The 19,872-nt window shown below is 48.6% G+C and overlaps 1 protein-coding gene across 2 annotated transcripts; it reads left to right on the top strand.

The window, feature by feature from the left end:
• The first annotated feature begins 1,212 nt into the window (after nt 1-1,212).
• On the top strand, nt 1,213-17,267 carry OAT (ornithine aminotransferase). 2 transcript variants are annotated; one of them, XM_068140475.1, is made up of 10 exons: nt 1,213-1,312; nt 4,995-5,221; nt 5,847-6,071; nt 6,180-6,275; nt 9,061-9,188; nt 11,200-11,322; nt 12,779-12,907; nt 13,793-13,906; nt 15,107-15,251; nt 16,917-17,267. In XM_068140475.1, the coding sequence occupies exons 1-10, from the start codon at nt 1,230-1,232 to the stop codon at nt 17,075-17,077; spliced, it is 1,431 nt and encodes a 476-aa protein (XP_067996576.1). In that variant the 5' UTR covers nt 1,213-1,229; the 3' UTR covers nt 17,078-17,267. The 2 variants fall into 2 exon arrangements, with proteins under 2 accessions (XP_067996576.1, XP_067996577.1); XM_068140476.1 differs by lacking the exon at nt 12,779-12,907.
• Nucleotides 17,268-19,872: the final 2,605 nt, after the last annotated feature.

Genomic DNA, 19,872 nt, shown 5'->3' with positions numbered 1-19,872 from the left:
CATCTGGGTCGAGGCAATCCCAGGCACAAATACAGGCTGGGCAGGGACTGGCTGGAAAGCAGCCCTGAGGAGAGAGACTTGGGGGTGCTGGTGGACAAAAAGCTCACCAGGAGCTCTCAGTGTGCACTTGCAGCCCGCAAAGCCAATCAGATCCTGGGCTGCATCAGGAGAAGTGTGGCTAGCAGGGCAGGGGAGGTGATCCTCCCCCTCTGCTCAGCTCTGGGGAGACCCCACCTGGAGTACTGTGTCCAGTTCTGGAGCCCCTATTGCAAGAGGGATCTGGAAGTGCTGGAAGGTGTCCAGAGCAGGGCCAGGAGGATGAGCAGAGGGCTGGAGCTGCTCTGCTGTGAGGACAGACTGAAGGAGTTGGGGCTGTTCAGTCTGGAGAAGGCTCCGAGGTGACCTCATTGTGGCCTTCCAGGATCTGAAGGGGGCTACAGGAAGGCTGGGGAGGGACTGCTCAGGATCTCAGGCAGTGATAGGACTAGGGGGAATGGAATGAAGCTGGAGGTGGGGAGATTCAGGCTGGAGGTGAGGAGGAAGTTCTTCCCCATGAGAGTGGTGAAGCCCTGGAATGGGTTGTGCAGGGAGGTGGTTGGGGCTCTGTCCCTGGAGGTGTTTAAGCCCAGGCTGGCTGAGGCTCTGGCCAGGCTGATCTAGTGTGGGGTGTCCCTGCCCATGGCAGGGGGGTTGGAACTAGGTGATCCTTGTGGTCCCTTCCAACCCTGAATAATATATGATACTATGAAGTGGGGCCAGGATCCGACTAGCACTGCGGTGAAGCCGGCTGGGCAGTGACGCCCGGCGGCAGGACTCGGCTCGGGTGGCGAAGCCAGCAGGGCCGCGGACTTCAGCCCACCGAGGGGAGTGGATGTAACTTCTACAGCTGTAACTATTGGCCCCCGTTCAGCAGAGGGGAGCGAATCCCTCCCGGGCGGGGAGCCTGCGGCCTGAGGGAAGTGGCAGTGCGGCAGGCGCGGCTCCGAGGGCAAGCGAGCCGGCGGTCGCCTAGGCGCGACTTCTGCGCGGGGGTGTGCCACCCTCCTATTCTGATTGGCTAGTCGGAAACTAACTGGCCAATGAGGCATGTCCGTGAATGGGCGGGTCGGCACTGTCGCTCTGGGAGTGGATGGCGCGTGGGGGTGGAGCTGCCTATCATAGTCTCTAACCAATTACGGGGGGCAGCGGCGCGACGTCAGGCGGGCAGGGGCAGGGCAGAGCGAGGAGCGATGACAGCTGCCGCGGGCCGCCTCCGCCTCTTCGCCGCGGGCTCTGGCCGGGAAGCAGCAGCAGCAGCGGCGGCGGGCGGCAGGTACGACGCAGCGGGGACGGCCCGCCCCATCCCAGGCCAGCCCACGGGAGAGATCCCTGCTTCCCGCGGTGCTGTCTTGCCCCAGGCTCCGCGACGGCGGGACTGGGGTTTTGCGGACAAGGCCGCAGCAGGCCCCGTCGCCAAGGGAAACAGAAGGGATCGGGCTGCCCCACGGCGGCTGCTCTGTGCGGCGGCACGGGGAGCGCCGGGCCGCGGAGAGGGCCAGACCGGCTGTGGAGCCGGGGCTGGGCCGCTGCCCGCCCGCCCTCCCCCTTCAAGCGGTCTTGCCGTGCAGGGAGCGGGGATGTGGCAGCCGGGACGTCCCCGAGGGGTGGGCACAGACACCTGTCTCCTCTGCCTGTTGTCAGCCCTGCTCCCGGCCAGAACACCAGCTTGGCCTTTGCAGTGGCCTTGGCCGGGGCACGGGGAGAGGGTTCAGGTATTTCACTGCTGGGTTTCTGGTTCTTTCTCGTTGCCATTCTAGGTCCTGACCTGTGTCTGCAGGTGTGCTAGTCTGACACGGTGCCCAGAGTGATTCCCCTCTTGCTGCAGCTTGTCCTCTTGAACCTTCACCCCCTCTGAATTCAGTTGTTAAAGGCTGCAGTGCGGCTTGGGCTCTGCTGTGCTGTGAGCGCAGGAATCTGCGGGATGATCCGTGCCATTTCCCTCGGGATGTATCGCAGTGTATGTCAGGGATCAGGCACCACAACCATTCAGCTGAGCTGTCAGGTCTGCACACACGGTGCTCTTGTCTGGATATTTTTGCTCAGCAGCTGAGCAGAGTTGTTAAGTATGTTTTGAGTAGCTTTCAGGTTCTGATGCAAGACCTTTTGCACTTGCTGAAGCGCCCTGGCTTCTGATTCCTGCACGGTGCAGGGCATGGTCCTACTTCTCACTGCCTCACAGCAATTACAAGACTGGATTTTTTCAAACATGTTTTCCTCCCTTACTGTACCCCCCTCTTCTTTCTTGAAATTTCCCTTCATCTTGTCTTGCTGATCATCAAACCCAAGCTTTTCTTCACCTTTTAACTCCAGATGCATCCATAATCCTCAGCTTCACTCAGCTCTGCTCCATGTAAGCGTCTGCACCTCAGCTGAAATGAGGCCCCACTAGTGCAATTTCAGGGCATTTTTCCTCACCAAGGGGAAAGCTCTTGTAAAAGTTTCTGATTAATATTTTTTCATCAGAAAGAAGTAAAAGAACCTCAAATTTGTGGCCTGTAATTCTTGATGCAGAAAGGTAGCTTTCTGATACAGGGCAGATGAGAGTTTCATTTCTTTACAGCTTTCATTTCAAGAGCATCTGGGAAATCCCCAAATTAGTTACAGTATTAGCTGCTGTGCTGTGGAGGGGGCAGGACATCCCAGACCAGTTCAGTGTTAGGAGTTAAGCAAGTGGCACAGCTGAGCTCGCCCTCTGCCATTGTTTTTTCTCAGAGAGCTGTTTGTCTTTTTTATTTGCAAAATCATTGAGTGACAGTTTGAAAGGTTATGCACACAAATGACTGCTATTGAGTGGCATTGAGGGTAGCTGGTAAAATGCCCAGAGCTGTGAAACTGCAGTTCATCTCTCGGTGGAATGGAGACTATGGACTCTTCCTGAAGACTTGGATTTCAACAGCAGAAAATTGTCTTCTGACTCTGCTTAGAAATGAGAAACCATCACTTTATCACAGAATCCCAGCATGGTGAGGGTTGGAAGGGATCTCTGGAGATCACCCAGTCCAAGCCCCCTGCTAAAGCAAGGTCGCCCACAGCAGCTTGCTCAGGATCACAATGGCCAGGTGGGTTTAGAATTTCTCCAGAGGAGAAGACTCCACAGCCTCTCTGGGCAGCCTGCTCCAGGGCTCTGCACCCTCACAGGAAGGAAGTTTTTCATTAATGTCTGAGGAACTTGCTGAAACAAATCCCTGCTGGAGGGCCTTGTCCAGTGTGCAGACTTTTTCCAAAAGAAATGTAGAATAAAGCCTTGACTTAATATTTCTGTCTCTGAAAGCAGCATGAAATAACTCCCTTGTGTAGCCCATCCCTGACACTAACTGAATGTATTTTGGTTAAGTTTTGCAGTGTACTTTTGTCATCAGGTAGTGCAGCAGGGTGAAGGTTAATTTGCTCTTCAGTTTGCTGGTGAGGACAGTGCAAAGGAGGCTGCATTTGATAACCAGAGTCACTGTATTCTATGGTCTGCTGGGCCAGCTCATTTCAACTATACTATTACCCAGAAAGGTTGGACCAGATGATCCTTGGGGTCCCTTCCAACCTGCACTCTGTGGTGCTGTGATCTTCCTTTTGGGCTTATACCCTTTGCCAGTTTGTAAGGGTGATGTTCTGCTTTGAGAGCTCCTAGAGTCATGGGATTGTGTTGGTTGGAAAAGCCCTCTAGGATCATTGAGTCCAAATGTCAACCCAGAGCCACCAAGCCCACCAAACCATGTCCCCAGATGCCATGTCTGCGCATTGCTTGAACACCTTCAGGCACGGTGGTTCCACCACCTCCCTGGGCAGCCTGTTCAAATGCATGACTTCCTTTCAGTCAAGAAATGTTTCCTCATCTCCAACATAACCCTCCCCTGGCACAATTTCAGGCTATTTCCTCTTGTCTTATCACTTGAGACTAGGGAGAAGAGCAATTGAATGTGTCAGCAGATCTCATATTACCCTTCACTCCTGGCCTTGCCAAAGAGGTCTGTGTTTCCTTGGTGGCTGTCTGCTGTTCCCAGTACTTGGAGCTGTGAGAAGAGCTTGCTTGAACAGCTTTTGAAACACCAACTCAGTTTCCCTTCTCTGGGAAATACTTGATGTGTAGATGACACTTCCATATCAAGAGCGCAGTTTATATTGATCGAGCAGCAGCCTGGGGTGGGGGTTGAGCTGGAGTCCTTTAAGGCCCCTTCCAGCACCCACATTCTACAGCAAAAAAACCACAAGTTGTGCTGCTTAAAGCAGACTTCAGTGAAAACTAATCAATCAGCTGTCCAATTTGATTATATCATCAGCTAAACATTCTTTGGGTCAGATGCTTCTTCCCAGTATTGTGTTATTTATTTGTTTGTAAATATTACTGAGACTTGGGCAGCCAAGTCCTGAGGCCTTGAGCCGCCAGGTCTAGTTGGGAGGCATCCCTGTCCACGGCAGGGAGGTTGGAGTAGATGATCTCCAAGGTCCCATCCAGCCTGGGCCGTTCTGTGGTAAGAGTGTACTGTTATAATAGATTGTACACACATATTCTGATGGTATATAGTTTGCATTATTATAACACAAGTATTTAATTTGCTTTATGATTTTGTGACAGGATTGTCCTGCGGAAGTCTTTGCTGGACGAAAGGCATTTCAATAGCACAAGAAGTTTGATGAACTTAACCTTCTCGTTGCAGTTTAGATCAATAAATCTAGTGCCAGTTTAAGATAGAATGCAAAAGCAACACTTCTAGTTAGAATGATGGGACCAGTTCCTACACTTGTGAGTCTCATAGTTTAGTTTTCTTTCTGGTACTGTGTGTGAACATTAAAAGGAGAGAAAAATAATGCTGGTTAGTGCCACATTCAGTTGCATTTCCTGTAGACCTTCTTGACTGAGTTGCAGAGCAAGCTGAGAAGCCTGCAATCCTGGCAGTAAACCCACATTTCTTCTGACATTTCTCAGTGCTAGTTATTAACTAACTTTATTTTCCCCTCCCCAGGCCTGTGACGACATACCTGAAGTCCACAATGTTCTCCAAGCTGAGCCGCTCTCGCAGCGTCGCTGCTCTCTGCCGAGCTGTTCATGCTTCCTTGAGTTCTGCTGCCTCAGTTGCTCCTAAAAAAACCACCCAGGGATCTCCAACCTCTGAGTTCATATTTGAACGTGAGGCTAAATATGGTGCCCACAATTACCACCCACTACCTGTGGCTCTGGAGAAAGGAAAAGGTACTTTGTTTAGATTTCCCTGGGTGGGGTAGACGCTTGTGTGTGTGCAGGTGGGATCACAGCAATATGATCTTGACCTAACCTTTGGGATTTTGGGGGTGATGGGGTGGGTGGGACTGGGGTAATCAATTGAATGAAAACAGCTGATGCACTACCAACTGAGCCACTGGAAGGACTTAAAATTCCAGAAGCCAAGTTGACTGTATTCAGTATTCCTAAGATTGGAAGGGACCTCAAAGATTATCAAGTCCAACCTGTCACCCCAGACCTCATGACTAGAGTAGGGAGGACACTACTGCCCACTGCAGGCTTTGAACTCACAACCTTCCCATTAAGAGTCTGAAAGCTAATTGCTTGTTAGAGAGCTGGATCATTAAGAGAGCTCAGATCTGGAGACAATATTCCAGATGTGACCTCACTAGGGCAGGGCAGAGCAGAGCGGGAGGAGAAGCTCCCTCAGCCTTCTGGTCACACCGTTCTCTATGCACCCAGGCTGTGCCCTACAGAACAGCTAGGACTCCATTTGTGTTTGACCAGGCTGTGCTGGAGCTCTTGGCCTATACCATTTGGTACTGTCTCATGCCTTCTTTTATTTTGTGCATTGACCACCCCTTTGTTTTCCCAGGTGTTTATGTCTGGGATGTTGAAGGCAGAAAGTATTTTGACTTCCTGAGTGCTTACAGTGCTGTTAATCAAGGCCACTGCCACCCGAAGATCGTGAGCGCTCTGAAGACTCAGTCTGAGAAACTGACCCTGACATCCAGAGCGTTCTACAATGATGTTCTTGGAGAGTATGAGGAATACATCACCAAAATGTTCAATTACAACAAAGTTCTTCCGATGAACACAGGTACGAAAGTCCTTCTGCTCCTATTCCTTTGCCGCCGCTGCGCTTGGCAGGGTTTGTGCGGTGGGTGCTGCCCCACTGGCCTGTCTCATGCCCTGCTCTGTCTTTTAGGAGTGGAGGCTGGAGAAACCGCCTGCAAGCTGGCTCGGAAGTGGGCGTACACGGTGAAAGGAGTTCCCAAGTACAAAGCCAAGATCGTTTTTGCAGGTACGGGGAGCGTGTGTGGTGAGGTGTCCGGGGGCCAGAGCCCTGGAGGCTGTTTTCACGCCTGCAGCTGGAGCCACAACCTTCCAACATTCTTAACATTTCAGACTTTTTCCTGAGGCAAGTCTGTGGAAGGTCTCTGTAACCTTTGACACTTGATCTCAGCCTGTTAGCACTGTGGTACTCACGTACCTGCTGGTGCTGGTGCTGTTGAAAAACTGCTGTTGTGGCTACAGCAGCCTGCAGGGCCTTCAGGTTCACCAAGTGCCTCCTTCCATAGCATAAACTTCGGCCTTAAATACACTCTGTTGACCAAACATTCTGTGTATGCTGCTGGCAGTTTGACCGTGGGTAGTTACAATTAGTTACAAACTTTTAAAAACCGGAGTGCCTGTGATCTTAACAGAAGTGACTGTGAAAGCAAGAGAGGTGAGTGCAATTCCTGTGACAAATCACTTCCAGATCCTCTCCCTTGTGGAGCTGTGTGCATCGGGAGGCAATGAGGACAGTTGTGCTTTGTCAGGAGCTGCTGTTAATGTCTTGCTGTTGCGAGGGAAATGCAACAATGAGCTTAAATCCAGGGAGGAAACCATACTTAATAAGGTGAAGAGCAGTTGAATATAGAAAGTGAAGCAGCCTTGTTTGTGCTACTTAATGGTCTTAGCTGTCAAAAATTGGTGAGAATCACAGAATGGTTTGAGTTGGAAGGGGCCTTTAAAGGTTGTCTAGTCCAACACCCTTGCAGTGAACAGGGACATCTTCAACTAGATCAGGCTGCTCAGAGCCCCAAACAGCCTGGTCTGAGGTGTTTCCAGGGATGGAGCATTTACCACCTCTCTGGGCAACCTCTTGCTGGTGTTTGAGTTTGAGCCTGAAATCCCATGGAAAGTGCAGTCCTCTGTGCTCTTTTTAACCACTCCTTGGGTGTTCAAGCACAGCACCTTTCTGTCCCTACCTGGCTGGTTTGTACATACATTTACCTTCATTGCTCAGATAGGTGCCATCATAGAAGCCACATTGGGATTAAGCCTGCTGCCTTCTTAGGCCTTCTCTACCAAAGGTTTTCTTCTGCATTCACCAGGTCTTCTAGAAGCTGGCATTAACCCAGGAAAGCCATGCTGTAGTCTTGAGCATATGGCAGATGTCAAAGTGACACTGCTAAAGGAAAATGGGGGCCCTTGCACATCCTGGTTGCACAGTTCACACTCTTGCTCCTTCACCTGCCTGCTCTGCTTGTCTCTGTAACAGGGAGAAGTTACCTGCCCCTGTATGCTTTGCTAAAGATAAGCTTTATATCTAATCTGGGTAATTTATATTTGATATTCTTTGCTATCAGATGAAGTATTTTTGTCACTTCTAATGTTCAATGGTTCTGTGCTTTACAAAACCTTCCAGAATAAAGATTACTACTTAATTATTGACTTGTTTTTAATGGTTACAGTTGAAAAAAACTTCTTGTTGTTTGACTCTTGCTGCACAGAGTGGCTGAACTGTCACCAGGTAGCATTTAGAAACTGCAGTTCAGTTTGTCCTCATGTTGAGGTGGAACTTCCAGAAACCAGCTGTTTGGCAGAAAAATTGCTCTTGGGTAGCTGGGTCAGTCCACAAAGTGCTTTTAAACACCCAACGTGAGGTCAATTCTGTGCTTGATACAGCGAGCCAACAGAGAGGCTGGAGTGCTGAGGTGGAGACAGGCCGGCAGCAGCAGCCAGCCTGCTCTGCTTCGTGGGCTTCAGCCTGCAGGGCTCTGTTGCAGGATCCAGAGCTCTGGCACAGCCCTGAGGTGATGAGCCTGTGACTCAGCACAGCAGGGCAGGGATTGTTCTTTGCTGTGGTGAGCAGTGTCGTGCTGCTTACCCTGGCGGTTGGAGAGAAGGGATGCATCAGGAAGAGCTGACCTCAGCGTCTCCTGCAGCTGGAGAACTCCCTCTGCCCCTAGGATCACAGCTACACAAACTGGTGGCTGAAGGACAGGGAAGGCTTGCAGTGCTGTGAAGGCATGGGACCCTTCATCTTCCTTGGGCCTTTTATAGAAGCATAGAATGGTTTGAGGTGGAAGGGACCTTAAAGATCATCCTGTTCCAAGCCCCTGCCATGGACACCTCCCACCAGCCCAGTTTGCTCAAAGCCTCTCATTCAGCCTGGCCTTGAACACCTTCAGGGAGGGTGCATGTGGGAGCTCCCTGGGCAGCCTGTAAGCAGCTTGCAATAGATGAGCCCAGAGAATGCTGATTGAATGGGGATATGAAGATGAATATATCATCATCCTGAAGATAGCTGCTTCCTAGACATTGTGAAATAGCACAGTGTCACAATATTTTTACAAGTATAAATGCTTTCTCCTGGAACTTTGGGATGCATTTGATGTGTATCTTTTGATTTAGGCTTACTGGCAGCCTTATTTTTAGGACTTAAGTTCTGGGTAGTGTTAAGTTTCTCTTCCCTGCATTTAATGAGTGGTATTTATATACAGGCTGTGTATCTTCCTTAAGATTTTATCTTCCTGGGTTATTTTCAATTGTTCAATAAACAAAGCCCATGGGAATTATTTTGTATCCTTGCCAGGTCTTACAGTATAATTTTGTTTTAATGTATGCTTTTCATTTAGCAAGAGAAGGCAATTGTGGCCGGGATGTAAAACACCCACAGTTAGCAGAAGGATGCTAACGTGCTGGTGTTAGCACCTCAAATGCATTGTCAAATGTGAAGTGTAATGTCCTGTGCACTGTTCTGGCTCTTAGTCAGCTTTGTAACAACTTCCTTCTTTATACTTTTCATTTATTTTAAGCTGGCAACTTCTGGGGCAGAACCATGTCTGCTATCTCTAGTTCTACTGACCCATCCAGCTATGATGGCTTTGGACCCTTCATGCCGGGTTTTGAAGTGATCCCATACAGTGACCTACCAGCTCTTGAGGTATTTGATGACCTTTGTTCTCTCACAAGAAATAATTCTGTTGTGACTCTTTGCCAGCTGGGAGGCAGGAAAATGGAAAGCTTTTCCTTTGAAACGTGCTTTGGTGTTTTGATTTATGTATCTGGGCAGGTAAGGAAGATATATGTTATAACTATGTGTAGGAAATGTGTGTGAATTTTGCTTTGGTTTTGAATTCCAGTTTTGCTTCAGGCTGTAAAAGGAAAACCACGGGGCCTGAGATGTTCAAGGTACAAATGAAGAACAGCAGATGCACTCTAAGGGAATCCACATCAGTAGCATGCATTCTGAAGCCAATGTCTTTGCCTACTGCTCTCAGAAATGCTGTACATCCTTCACTGACCAGGTGACTGGGATTAACAGCAGCCACCAACAGCTCTTCCCAGTTTCACAGCACCCTTCAAGTCATGTTAGCCTGGTGTTTCACTGAGCTACTGAAACACTTGTGATTCTTTATGTCTCTGGGCTTCTGAGATGCATCTGGCAAGGTGCTGGGGAGGGTCTGAGGTCCTTGATGGGTCTGAAAAGTTTCCCACCTTTATAATGTGGTCTTAGGGATTAAAGGGTACATGGTGCTTAGTGGCAGCCACAGGGTGCTGGACTTGGGACCTGGGAGGGAAGATAGTTCTGAAGCACTGGGAACATTGCCATTCCATCATCTGGGTACATCATCTTCATGAGTGACAGGCTGGTTACTCCTTTGCTTGTGGGTCTGCTTAGGACACGAGTTGGCTGTGGAAGTTGGAGGATATATAGGACAGAGATGTTTGCCTTCTAGGAGTTTGGTTAAGGGACTCAAAGGTCTCAGCATATTAGATATGCATCATGGAAAAGTTCACTCAGATTTGAACCTACATAAGGCTGCCCATTGTGAAAGATTTCTAAGTATTTAGTGGCTTTCAGCCAACTTTATTGAGGCTTTGAATGTGCTCTGGAGACATGAAACTCAGATCCAGGTCCACCAGACTGATAACTGAATCTCCTGTTTATGGGGCAGTGCTGAGAAAAGCTGGCAATCATTACATCTCTTGGGGCTTGTGGACTTCTAAACCTTTTAGAACCTGATGGCACAAGAGTGTGGCTGTGGACTTTGCTTTAGGGTGACAAAACTGTTCTGAAGAGGCTCCCTTCCTTTTTGTCTGAGGTGTACTGGAGAAGTGTTAAGCAAGTGTTTGTCTTGCCTGGGGTAATGCAAAACTGAGTCTATTTCTGAGGTAGTTCAGGGACTAATCTGATAATCTGTCTGGGTTTGCACTTTTTAAGTTTGCAATTTCCCAAGCAAGCACAGCAGCTGATTTTTCAAGGCAAACAGTGACCTTGGCTCCTGTGTTGGACCTGAAATGGCATGCAGGGAGAGCTGTGTGACATGAATGCTGTTGCCATCATTTGAGGTGGAGCACCAGGGCTAGACATAGGTTCTAGTACACATTCATCTCCATATTTTGAGACCCTACTTAAAATACTGTGTCCATCTCTTGAGCCCTCAACAGCAGAAGGACATGGAACTGTTACCACAGGTCCAGAGGAGACCATGAAGATGATCAGAGGCTGGAGCACCTCTGCTCTGAAGATAGATTGAGTCTGGAGAAGAATGTGGAGAAGAGAAAGCTCTGGGGAGACCTCAGAGCAGCCTTCCAGTACCTGAAGGGGCTACAGGAGAGCTGGGAAGGGACCCTTGATAAATGCTTGTAGTGACAGGACAAGGGACAATGGCTTCAAACTGGAAGAAGGTTAAACATTAGAAAGAAAATCTTTACAGTGGTGAGGCACTGAAAAAGGTTGCCTGGAGCAGTTGTGGAGGCTGCAACCCTGGAGGTGTTCAAAGCCAGGTTGAATGGGGCCTTGAGCAACCTGATCTAGTGGGAGGTGTCCCTGGCGGTGGCTGGAGGGTTGGAACTAGATGAGCTCTAAGGGTCTGTCCAAGCCAAACCATCTGCAGTCTGTGAGTTTCTCAACAGGACCTGTTTTGTCTCTTCTGTTCCTGTTTCCACAGCGAGCCCTTCAGGATCCCAATGTAGCAGCTTTCATGGTTGAACCAATTCAAGGTGAAGCAGGGGTGATTGTTCCTGACCAAGGCTACCTGACAGGAGTGAGGGAGCTCTGCACGAAGCACAATGTAAGGAGCTGGCTGTGCCAAGGGGATTTAAACATTGCACACTGTGCTGACTGGCATGCCTTGTGAGGTCATCCTGGTGTGCAGGGTACAGCACCTCATGCTCTGTTGAATCATTGCCTTTCCTTTCTGTGGGATAGGGTAGGGGTACTTCTTGTGTTTCATGGATGTACCTCTCCAGGAAGTACTTAGGGCACATTTTCCACTGTTTCTTACTGCTGTTACCATTTACACTTTCTAGTGCATGTTCTTGAAACTGCATTTAATTTAACTTTTAATTTCTTTTTCACATGCTAAGTCTCTTGGGCCAGAAGCCAATTACTGCAGTGTCAGGAGACCTTGTTGCTGGAGTGTAAAAGTGCTACCAGGAGTTAATAACAGTAATGAGTCTCAGGAAATGTTCATGTGCTCATGAATGTTCTTTGAAGACCTCCAAAGAGCAAAGGTCACAGCTTTGTTCTTTTGTTCAGCATTTTCTCAGAGTCTGTTTCATACCACATCTCTGACCCCTGTGTTCAACATTATGTCCTGCCTGAGTTCTGCCAAGAAGTGTTTAGCTGTTAAGATGGACTGCTAGGTCCACGATGCCTGTTCAGTGCTAGTGAAGGCACACTGAGTTAGATGGGCATTCCCTGTCTGTGGAAGGGTGAAGATGCTTATCTATCTCATTCCAGAGCCAGTGTGGCCAGCCTCTTCCCCTCCTCACTACCCCCTGTAAGTGTGATAAAAAACAACAAAAAGAAGTTGGCCAATTTGCAGCTTTTTATTCCATTGGTGTTGTCTGTCTGATTTAAAAACCAGAGGTCTCTGTTCCAACAGAATTCTCTATTCACAAGGCCTGCCTGTGATTTCTTCTGTTCCTTCAGAGAAAGCCATTGACATCTGATTACTAAAGCTGCCTTCAGTATTGCTGTGATACCTCAGAGAAAATAGGAGCTGCCTTAGAAATAGTAGTGCAGCTTAGGAGAACACGATCATAGACTTAGCTTTAGGTTCTCAAAGTTATTTAGACACTTAGACATCAGACTACCAAACCTGCAGCCTTGCTAAAGTGGCATTTCTCAGAAGCTTCCAAAGGAAAATGTACCAACAATGCCCTGGGAGTAAAGGTGTACAAACCCTAACAGTTTGGAATTCCCAATCCTTGTTGCACTGCAGATAGGCTGTGGCTGGCCAGCCCCTATGTGCAGTCTGCCTTATACAGAAGAGAAGGTGCTGAAGGTGTTGTGGAGGGGGGACAGCGTGGTCATGTGTCAGTGCTTTGACATCTCACAGAATATATGCCTGCAAGAGGTATAGAGGAGGTAAAGGAAGTACTTTGGTGTCCTCAGTGTAGTGCAGCTGGAAGGTCTTTCACTTCCTGTGTGCAGTTCTGCTGTGTGGTTTGATTGGAGCTGGCAATGAGAACAAAAGTTGTGCTGTTACATGTGGATTTTTCTTCCATTTCATCTCTGTAAAGGTCCTGTTTATTGCTGATGAAGTGCAGACTGGTTTAGCCAGAACAGGGAAGATGCTGGCTGTTGATCATGAAAATGTGAGGCCTGATATAGTTCTTCTTGGAAAGGCCCTTTCTGGTGGCTTATATCCTGTGAGTAATCACAAAGTATTTGTGTTGAATTGTGATTTTTTTAAGTAATTAACACTGAAAGTCTACCAAGTGAAGGAGCAATGGATGGAATGTTTGTCACACTTGGAAATGGATGCTTACAAAACCAGCCAGGATTTACGAGCCAGACAGTCCAACCTGCGGGAGACACACAGCAATGCAGTATCTAGTACTGCCTTTAGTGTCCTGAACTGATACTTAACTTGTTAGGGTGGCAAGCTGCTAGGTACCATCCTCTTAGGCTGGTGATTTTTAGGTGTTTTAACCCTTGTCAGCTGAATAAAGTTTGATATTATGCTATCAGTAAGTGTCCAGGGGTCAGCCTTTGATTCTGGATTTACTGGTTAGTCTTTTGCCCACTCTCTGAGAGCAGTTTATTACAGTCTTGCTGTGATTAATTCCTAGATCAATTCTGTGAAGGGCAAGAGAACCCCTGATGTGTATCAAAATAGAGCAATTTCTGAGCAACTGGCATTATTTCACTTGTTTGGCTTGGCCACATGACTGACTTTATCCTCTTGGAGCGACTTAAATTCCTGCTGATTACTCCGGGAATTACAACGTGCTTTGGACTATCTTAGCTGATTAAAGGTGTTTGTGAGTTGTGAAAAGAGTGCTGAAGCTTAAACTCTTGAAATAATGCTCAGTTTGGAGAAATGCCCCTCAGCTGTAGTTAGCTGCTCAGTGTGTTTAAGGGATTAAGCTGCTCTGTGACTGTCAGTAAGCTCTCCTCTAGGCAGAGCTGGCAGCCTACTGTAGGCTGAAAGTGGCGTTTTCCTCAGCCCTGGGCAAAACTTGCTTCAGAGATACTTGAGTTTACTGTTCTGGATATGTATGTAAACAACCTGCCTGACCTTGCTGTTTCAGATCTCAGCAGTCCTGTGTGATGATGAAGTGATGCTGACCATCAAGCCCGGTGAACACGGCTCCACCTACGGAGGAAATCCCTTAGCCTGCCGCGTGGCGATAGCAGCGCTGGAGGTCTGTGTCTGGGAGTGGGGATGGGGTCCCAAAGGAAAAAGGGTGTCAGGCTGGCATGGGCTCTGCTTGAAGGGGTGATGTTGGTTGTGCTACAAGTAGAAATCTGGCTCTAAGAGTAGAAAATTGCTGATGGTTAACTCTTTGCATAGATGACAAAACAAATTCTTAAGTCCTAATTTCTGTGTTCTTGGGGTCTTAGTGTCTTAAGTGACAAAGCAAAACTAATCCAGGAGAGGTTTGAAGGCACTGATGTAAATGCAAGAAAATAGTTTCACTGATTTCACAAAGACATTGTGAAATGGCTTATTTTCTATCCCATATTGCAGAGGCTGTTGTGAGCTTAGTGTAGAGCTCAAACAGCAGCTTGGAAAATTCTTGTCCAGAGTCTCAGTTATTCTGCGACTGCATAACTGGCTACATGTCATGCAAGTCACTCACAGCCTCAGCATTAGTTGGTGAGGGGTTTGGAACACAAGCCCTATGAGGAGAGGCTGAGGGAGCTGGGGCTGCTTAGCCTGGAGAAGAGGAGACTCAGGGGTGACCTTATCACTCTCTACAACTACCTGAAGGGAGGTTGTAGACAGGCTGATGATGGTCTCTTCTCCCAGGCACCCAGTACCAGAACAAGAGGACACAGTCTCAGGCTGCGCCAGGGGAGGTTCAGGTTGGATGTTAGGAAGAAGTTCTGTACAGAAAGAGTGATTGCGCTATGGAATGTGCTGCCCGGGGAGGTGGTGGAGTCGCCGTCATTGAAGGTGTTCAGAAGGAGACTTGACGGGGTGCTTGGTGCCAGGGGTTAGCTGTTTGGGTGGGTTGGATTGGTTGATGGGTTGGACACGATGATCTTGAAGGTCTCTTCCAACCTGGTTTGGTTTATTCTAATAAAGGTTTATTCTAATAAAGGTTTATTACCTGGTGTGTGCAGCTGCACAGAGTAAGAGTCTTCAGAGGTTTACCATCCACTTGTAAATAATGGCAAATGAAAAGCAGTTAATTGAGAATAAAGATTGCAAGAGATTAATGTTTGCTGTAAACATGAATGAGTGAAGGCTTAGAACTAATCTACTTGGGTGTGCAGCCACCGCAGCGCTGCAGTGGATGCAACAGCCTTTGTGTCTGGGCAGTCATTGGTCATCCCTTCCAGTGTGGGATGAACCAGCCCATTCCCTCCACCTGACTGTAGACCTGGCTTCCCTTTAGGTGATTGAGGAGGAAGAATTGGCTAAAAATGCAGAAATAATGGGTACCATCCTAAGAAATGAGCTGATGAAGACACCGTCGGCTATTGTCACGTCCGTGAGAGGCAGAGGGCTGCTAAATGCCATCGTCATCCGGGAGACCAAAGGTGAGGCCATGCAGCCAGCTGCAGCATGGAAAGAGACTGTCAAATTGAGCTGAAAGGCTCTTGATGGAGTAAGGAGGTGGCTTACAGGCATCGTTTGGGTGCAGATCTTGGCTATTGCCCTGTGGTGCCTACTGAAAGCTTACTCAAGTTGACTGTGTGCTATTAAAAATAGGGTTTTTTTTAACTAAGTAAGTCTGAACAGTTTTGCCTTGAATTACTTGAGTTATTTTATAATGTTCAAAACTGATGGTGAATGTAACTCAGAGCCTTTTGTCTCCTCACCTGAGGAAAACTGGCTGCAAAGCCAGATTCTGCCAGGTCATGCAAGGATTGGCTGAGGATAGTTCCAGAGTAGTCAGAAGAGTACAGTGAATACAGACAGGCACAAGGAAAGAAAAAGCTAATGACTGAGAGCAAGGTTCTAGGGATCAGCACCTTGAGTTGCATTGGAAAATGGCTTAGTAGCCAGAGCAGCCAATTACTTTGGTCATGAGTGTGCTAAGTGACAAGGTGCTGCAGGGAGGTGGTGTAGTCTCTCAAGACATGACATGATGAGCTTGAGTCCAGGCATAGCTGTAACCTTGCTCAAAGTTCTCTGACCTCCTCTTTGCATGGCTCCTTGTTTTAAATTTATTGCTATATCTGTACAAGCACTCAGATGTGAAGGAGCAAAATTTGGTGTGCTGGAGGCAAACTCTTGAGTTCCTTCAGATGGCAGCTTTGGAGCAATCTTGCATGTTCACTGCAAATTCTGGGGAGCTGCTCAGAAGTGACCCCTGCTTCATTTGTGAATGTGCTTCAGCTTTTCACTGCCAGGTAGCAAACCATACAACCATAGAACTGCTTAGGTTGGAAAAGACCTTTGAGGTCTTTCAAGTCCAACCTTTAGGATCTAGTCCAAACAGTCCACAGTCTGGCTCCATGCGCTGCAACTGTGACGCTTTTTCTGCTGTGGAGTAAGCGTTGTCTGAATCCTGCTTGTCCTGGGTGAAAGGGCTGAGCAGTGTAGCCTTAGAGCATTTACAACAATGCTGTGGGTGTGAGGAGTTTTGAAATCAGCATCTGCTGCTGCTGGGTAAAGCCTCAGCAGCTGGTCAGACCTTTAGAAAGGTGCTGGTGAAGTGCGGACGATTCGTGACTGCTCCGTGCCTTTGTGCTGATTAGGTAACTGGAGTGCCCCAGGACAGCAAAGCTCTGCTCCAGTGCTAAGCCTTCTGAGTTAAGAGCAGTGAGTTGTAACCCACTCCTCAGCTGTGTGTCCTGCCCACACCAGCCTGCTGATTTTTGCTTTTTAATTTTTGTCCAAAATTTCACAAGGTATTTTTATACTAGTGGTGTTGTGGGCCCCAGCAGGCAGCTGTGGAGCAGGCATTTGGAGGTGGAAGGACCACAGTGGCTCAGGTGTCCAGCTTCTCTCTCACACTGGAGATGAGGAAGAAATTCTTTCCAGAGAGGGTGGGGAGACACTGGCACAGGCTGCCCAGGAAGGCTGTGGCTGTCTCCTCCCTGGAGCTGTTCAAGGCCAGGCTGGATGAGGCCTTGAGCAAACTGTGCTGGTGGGAGGTGTCCTGGCCCATTGCAGGGGGGTTCGGTGATCTGGAAGGTCCCTTCCAAGCCAACCCCTTCCATAATCCTGTGCTCTTTCCCCGTTCCCTTCGCGTGCAGACTACGACGCCTGGAAGGTGTGCTTGCGGCTGCGTGACAACGGACTGCTGGCCAAGCCCACGCACGGGGACACAATTCGGCTGGCACCGCCACTCGTCATTAAGGAGGATGAGATCAGAGAGTGCATCGAAATCATTCATAAGACCATTCTGTCTTTCTGAACATGTGGCTTTAAAAATACATCAGCTGACTAAATCAAGGTGGTGTGCTGAAACACGTGTCCTGGAGGCCTGCTCTTGGAGCAAGCGTCTCTCGGTCCTTGTATCTAGGAAGATTTGACTCTTAAAACAGAGCTATGTCTTTAAATTATAATGCCTCTGAAGAAAATAAAGAATTCCCAATCTTGCAGTACTTGGAAATGAAGTGATGAGATTCTGTTCAAGTCTTCTACCTACCGAACAGTGAAGTCAGAACGTTTGAGGAGAGACATGTGCAGGAATCGTTAGTGATTGGAACCCTTGCCCAAAATGTAAAGTGCACTTTATGTATATTTTAGTGAGGGTGCTCTGCCCTCTTACATCACTCCCAAATAGCACAGCTTGCTTTTTTTGCTACTTGATGAGATGTCTGCAGGGTGGAGAAGAGGAGACTCAGGGGTGACCTTATTGCTCTCTACAACTACCTGAAGGGGGGTTGTAGACAGGCAGAGGTTGGTCTCTTCTCCCAGGCAGCCAGTACCAGAACAAGAGGACACAGTCTCAGGCTGCGCCAGGGGAGGTTCAGGCTGGAGGTCAGGAGGAAGTTTTACACAGAGAGAGTGATTGCCCATTGGAATGGGCTGCCTGGGGAGGTGGCGGAGTCGCCATCACTGGAGGTGTTCAGGAGGAGACTTGATAGGGTGCTTGATTGCATGGTTTAGTTGGTTGGGTGGTGTTGGGTGATAGGTTGGACACGATGATCTTGAAGGTCTCTTCCAACCTGGTCTGGTCTGGTCTGGTCTGGTCTATTCTATTCTATTCTATTCTAGAATTTCCTGTCCCATTTTCAGCCAGACAACTGCTTGTGCTGAGGCTGCCATGCTGCGTGCCTTCCCTCTGTGCAGTGTTCTGGTGTCTGACAGGGGATGCTCTTTTCCAGGCTGGTCTCAGTGCTTGGCTTTGCAATCCTGTAACACAGACTACCTATACAGAGCTGTTTCACTGCTCTACAGCCTTCTGTAATCTGGATGTTCATAGGAAAAGGTGCCTTGCCTTAACAAAACGCAAGCTGATGGGAGCAGAGATGTAGAGTGTGCTCCCAGTGAGCAAGCCGCACAGAAACCTGCTGCAATTCTGGGGAGCTGATTGCCAGTGCTGCCTTTGTGTGTTTCCGTCAATCTGTGCGTGGAAGCTTCTGCTGTGCTTTTGTATGGGGCAAGTTCTGCACTGTCACGCCTCAGGGTGCTGCCACAGAGGGTTCTATGTGCAGTTGGAAGTTGGCTGCTCCTCCTGCACTAGGCTGTTGTCTCCTGTTTCTTGATTGAGCTGATTTTAGCTGAGCCTGAACTCCAGTTAATCGCTCTTAATGCAAAGTGTTCCCTGTGCCAGGCATAGCAGTGAAATGCAGTCACGTGTTTGTAATTGGAAGTGGTATATAATCCCCTGGTACTTTAGAGGCAACTTAATTTGTGGAAATGAACCAACCTGGGGTCACAGAACCATTTACCCTGCATTGTTTTGGGTGAGACTCTGTGTCCAGGAGCTCTGTGTACCAACAAAGAGAAAAGCAGGTAAGAATGCTAGGAGGCCTGCCTGGATGGGCAAGGAGCTACTGGACACACTATTACTTAAAAGGAAACTCTACAGGAAGTGGAGGGAAGGACAGGTAGAACAGGGGGAATATAAGGAAGCTGCCTGAGCAGCAAGAGTCCTGGTTAGGAAAGCCAAAGCAGAGTTTGAGTTGAATCTAGCCAGGGAGATTAAAGGGAATACTAAGAACTTTTACAGGTATATTAATGGGAAGAAGAAGACTAGGGAAGGTGTGGGCCCCCTCAGAAAGGAAAATGGTGACATGGTCACAAGTGATGAGGAAAAGGCTGAGGTACTTAATAACTTCTTTACCTCAGTCTTCACTGCAAGGGCCTCTAGCCACACTCCTGATGTTATGGAAGTCAAAGCCAGGGACAGGGAGGAAGAACTGCCCATTGTAAGTGCAGATCAGGTTCGTGATCATCTGAAGAACCTGAAAGTGTTCAAGTCCATGGGACCTGACGGGATACACCCACAGGTGCTGAGAGAACTGTCAGAGGAGGTTGCTAAACCCCTCTCTATTATATTTCAAAAGTCCTGGCAGTCTGGTGAAGTCCCCACAGACTGGAAAAGGGGAAACATTGCCCCCATCTTCAAAAAGGGCAAGAAGGAGGAACCAGGGAACTACAGGCCAGTCAGTCTCACCTCTGTGCCTGGAAAGATCATGGAGCAGATCCTCCTGGAGTCACTACTCGCTCAAAAGAATAGTGAAGAGGTGATTGGGAACAGTCAGCATGGCTTTGCCAAGGGCAAATCCTGCCTGACCAACCTGGTGGCCTTCTATGAGCAGGTGACAAAATTAATAGACAAGGGACGAGCAACTGATGTCATTTACCTGGACCTGAGCAAAGCCTTCGACACTGTCCCGCACCACATCCTGGTCTCCAAACTGGTGACACATGGGTTTGATGGGTGGACCACTAGATGGATAAGGAACTGGCTTGATGGCCGCACCCAAAGAGTGGCTGTCAATGGCTCCATGTCCCAGTGGAGGCCAGGGACAAGCGGAGTCCCTCAGGGATCAGTCCTGGGACCTGTCTTGTTCAACATCTTTGTGGGTGCCATGGACAGTGGCATTGAGTGCACCCTCAGCAAGTTTGCTGATGACACCAAGCTGTGTGGTGCAGCAGACACGCTGGAGGGAAGGGAGGCCATCCAGAGGGACCTTGACAGGCTGGAGAGGTGGGCACAAGCCAACCTCATGAAGTTCAATAAGAGCAAGTGCAGGG

Source organism: Melanerpes formicivorus, unplaced genomic scaffold (genome assembly GCF_026170545.1).
Source record: "Melanerpes formicivorus ecotype bairdi unplaced genomic scaffold, bMelFor1.0.p_v2 SCAF_6, whole genome shotgun sequence".
Classification (NCBI taxonomy): domain Eukaryota; kingdom Metazoa; phylum Chordata; class Aves; order Piciformes; family Picidae; genus Melanerpes; species Melanerpes formicivorus.
Note: the sequence above shows the minus strand (reverse complement) of the source record. Positions and strands in the feature narration are given on the sequence as shown.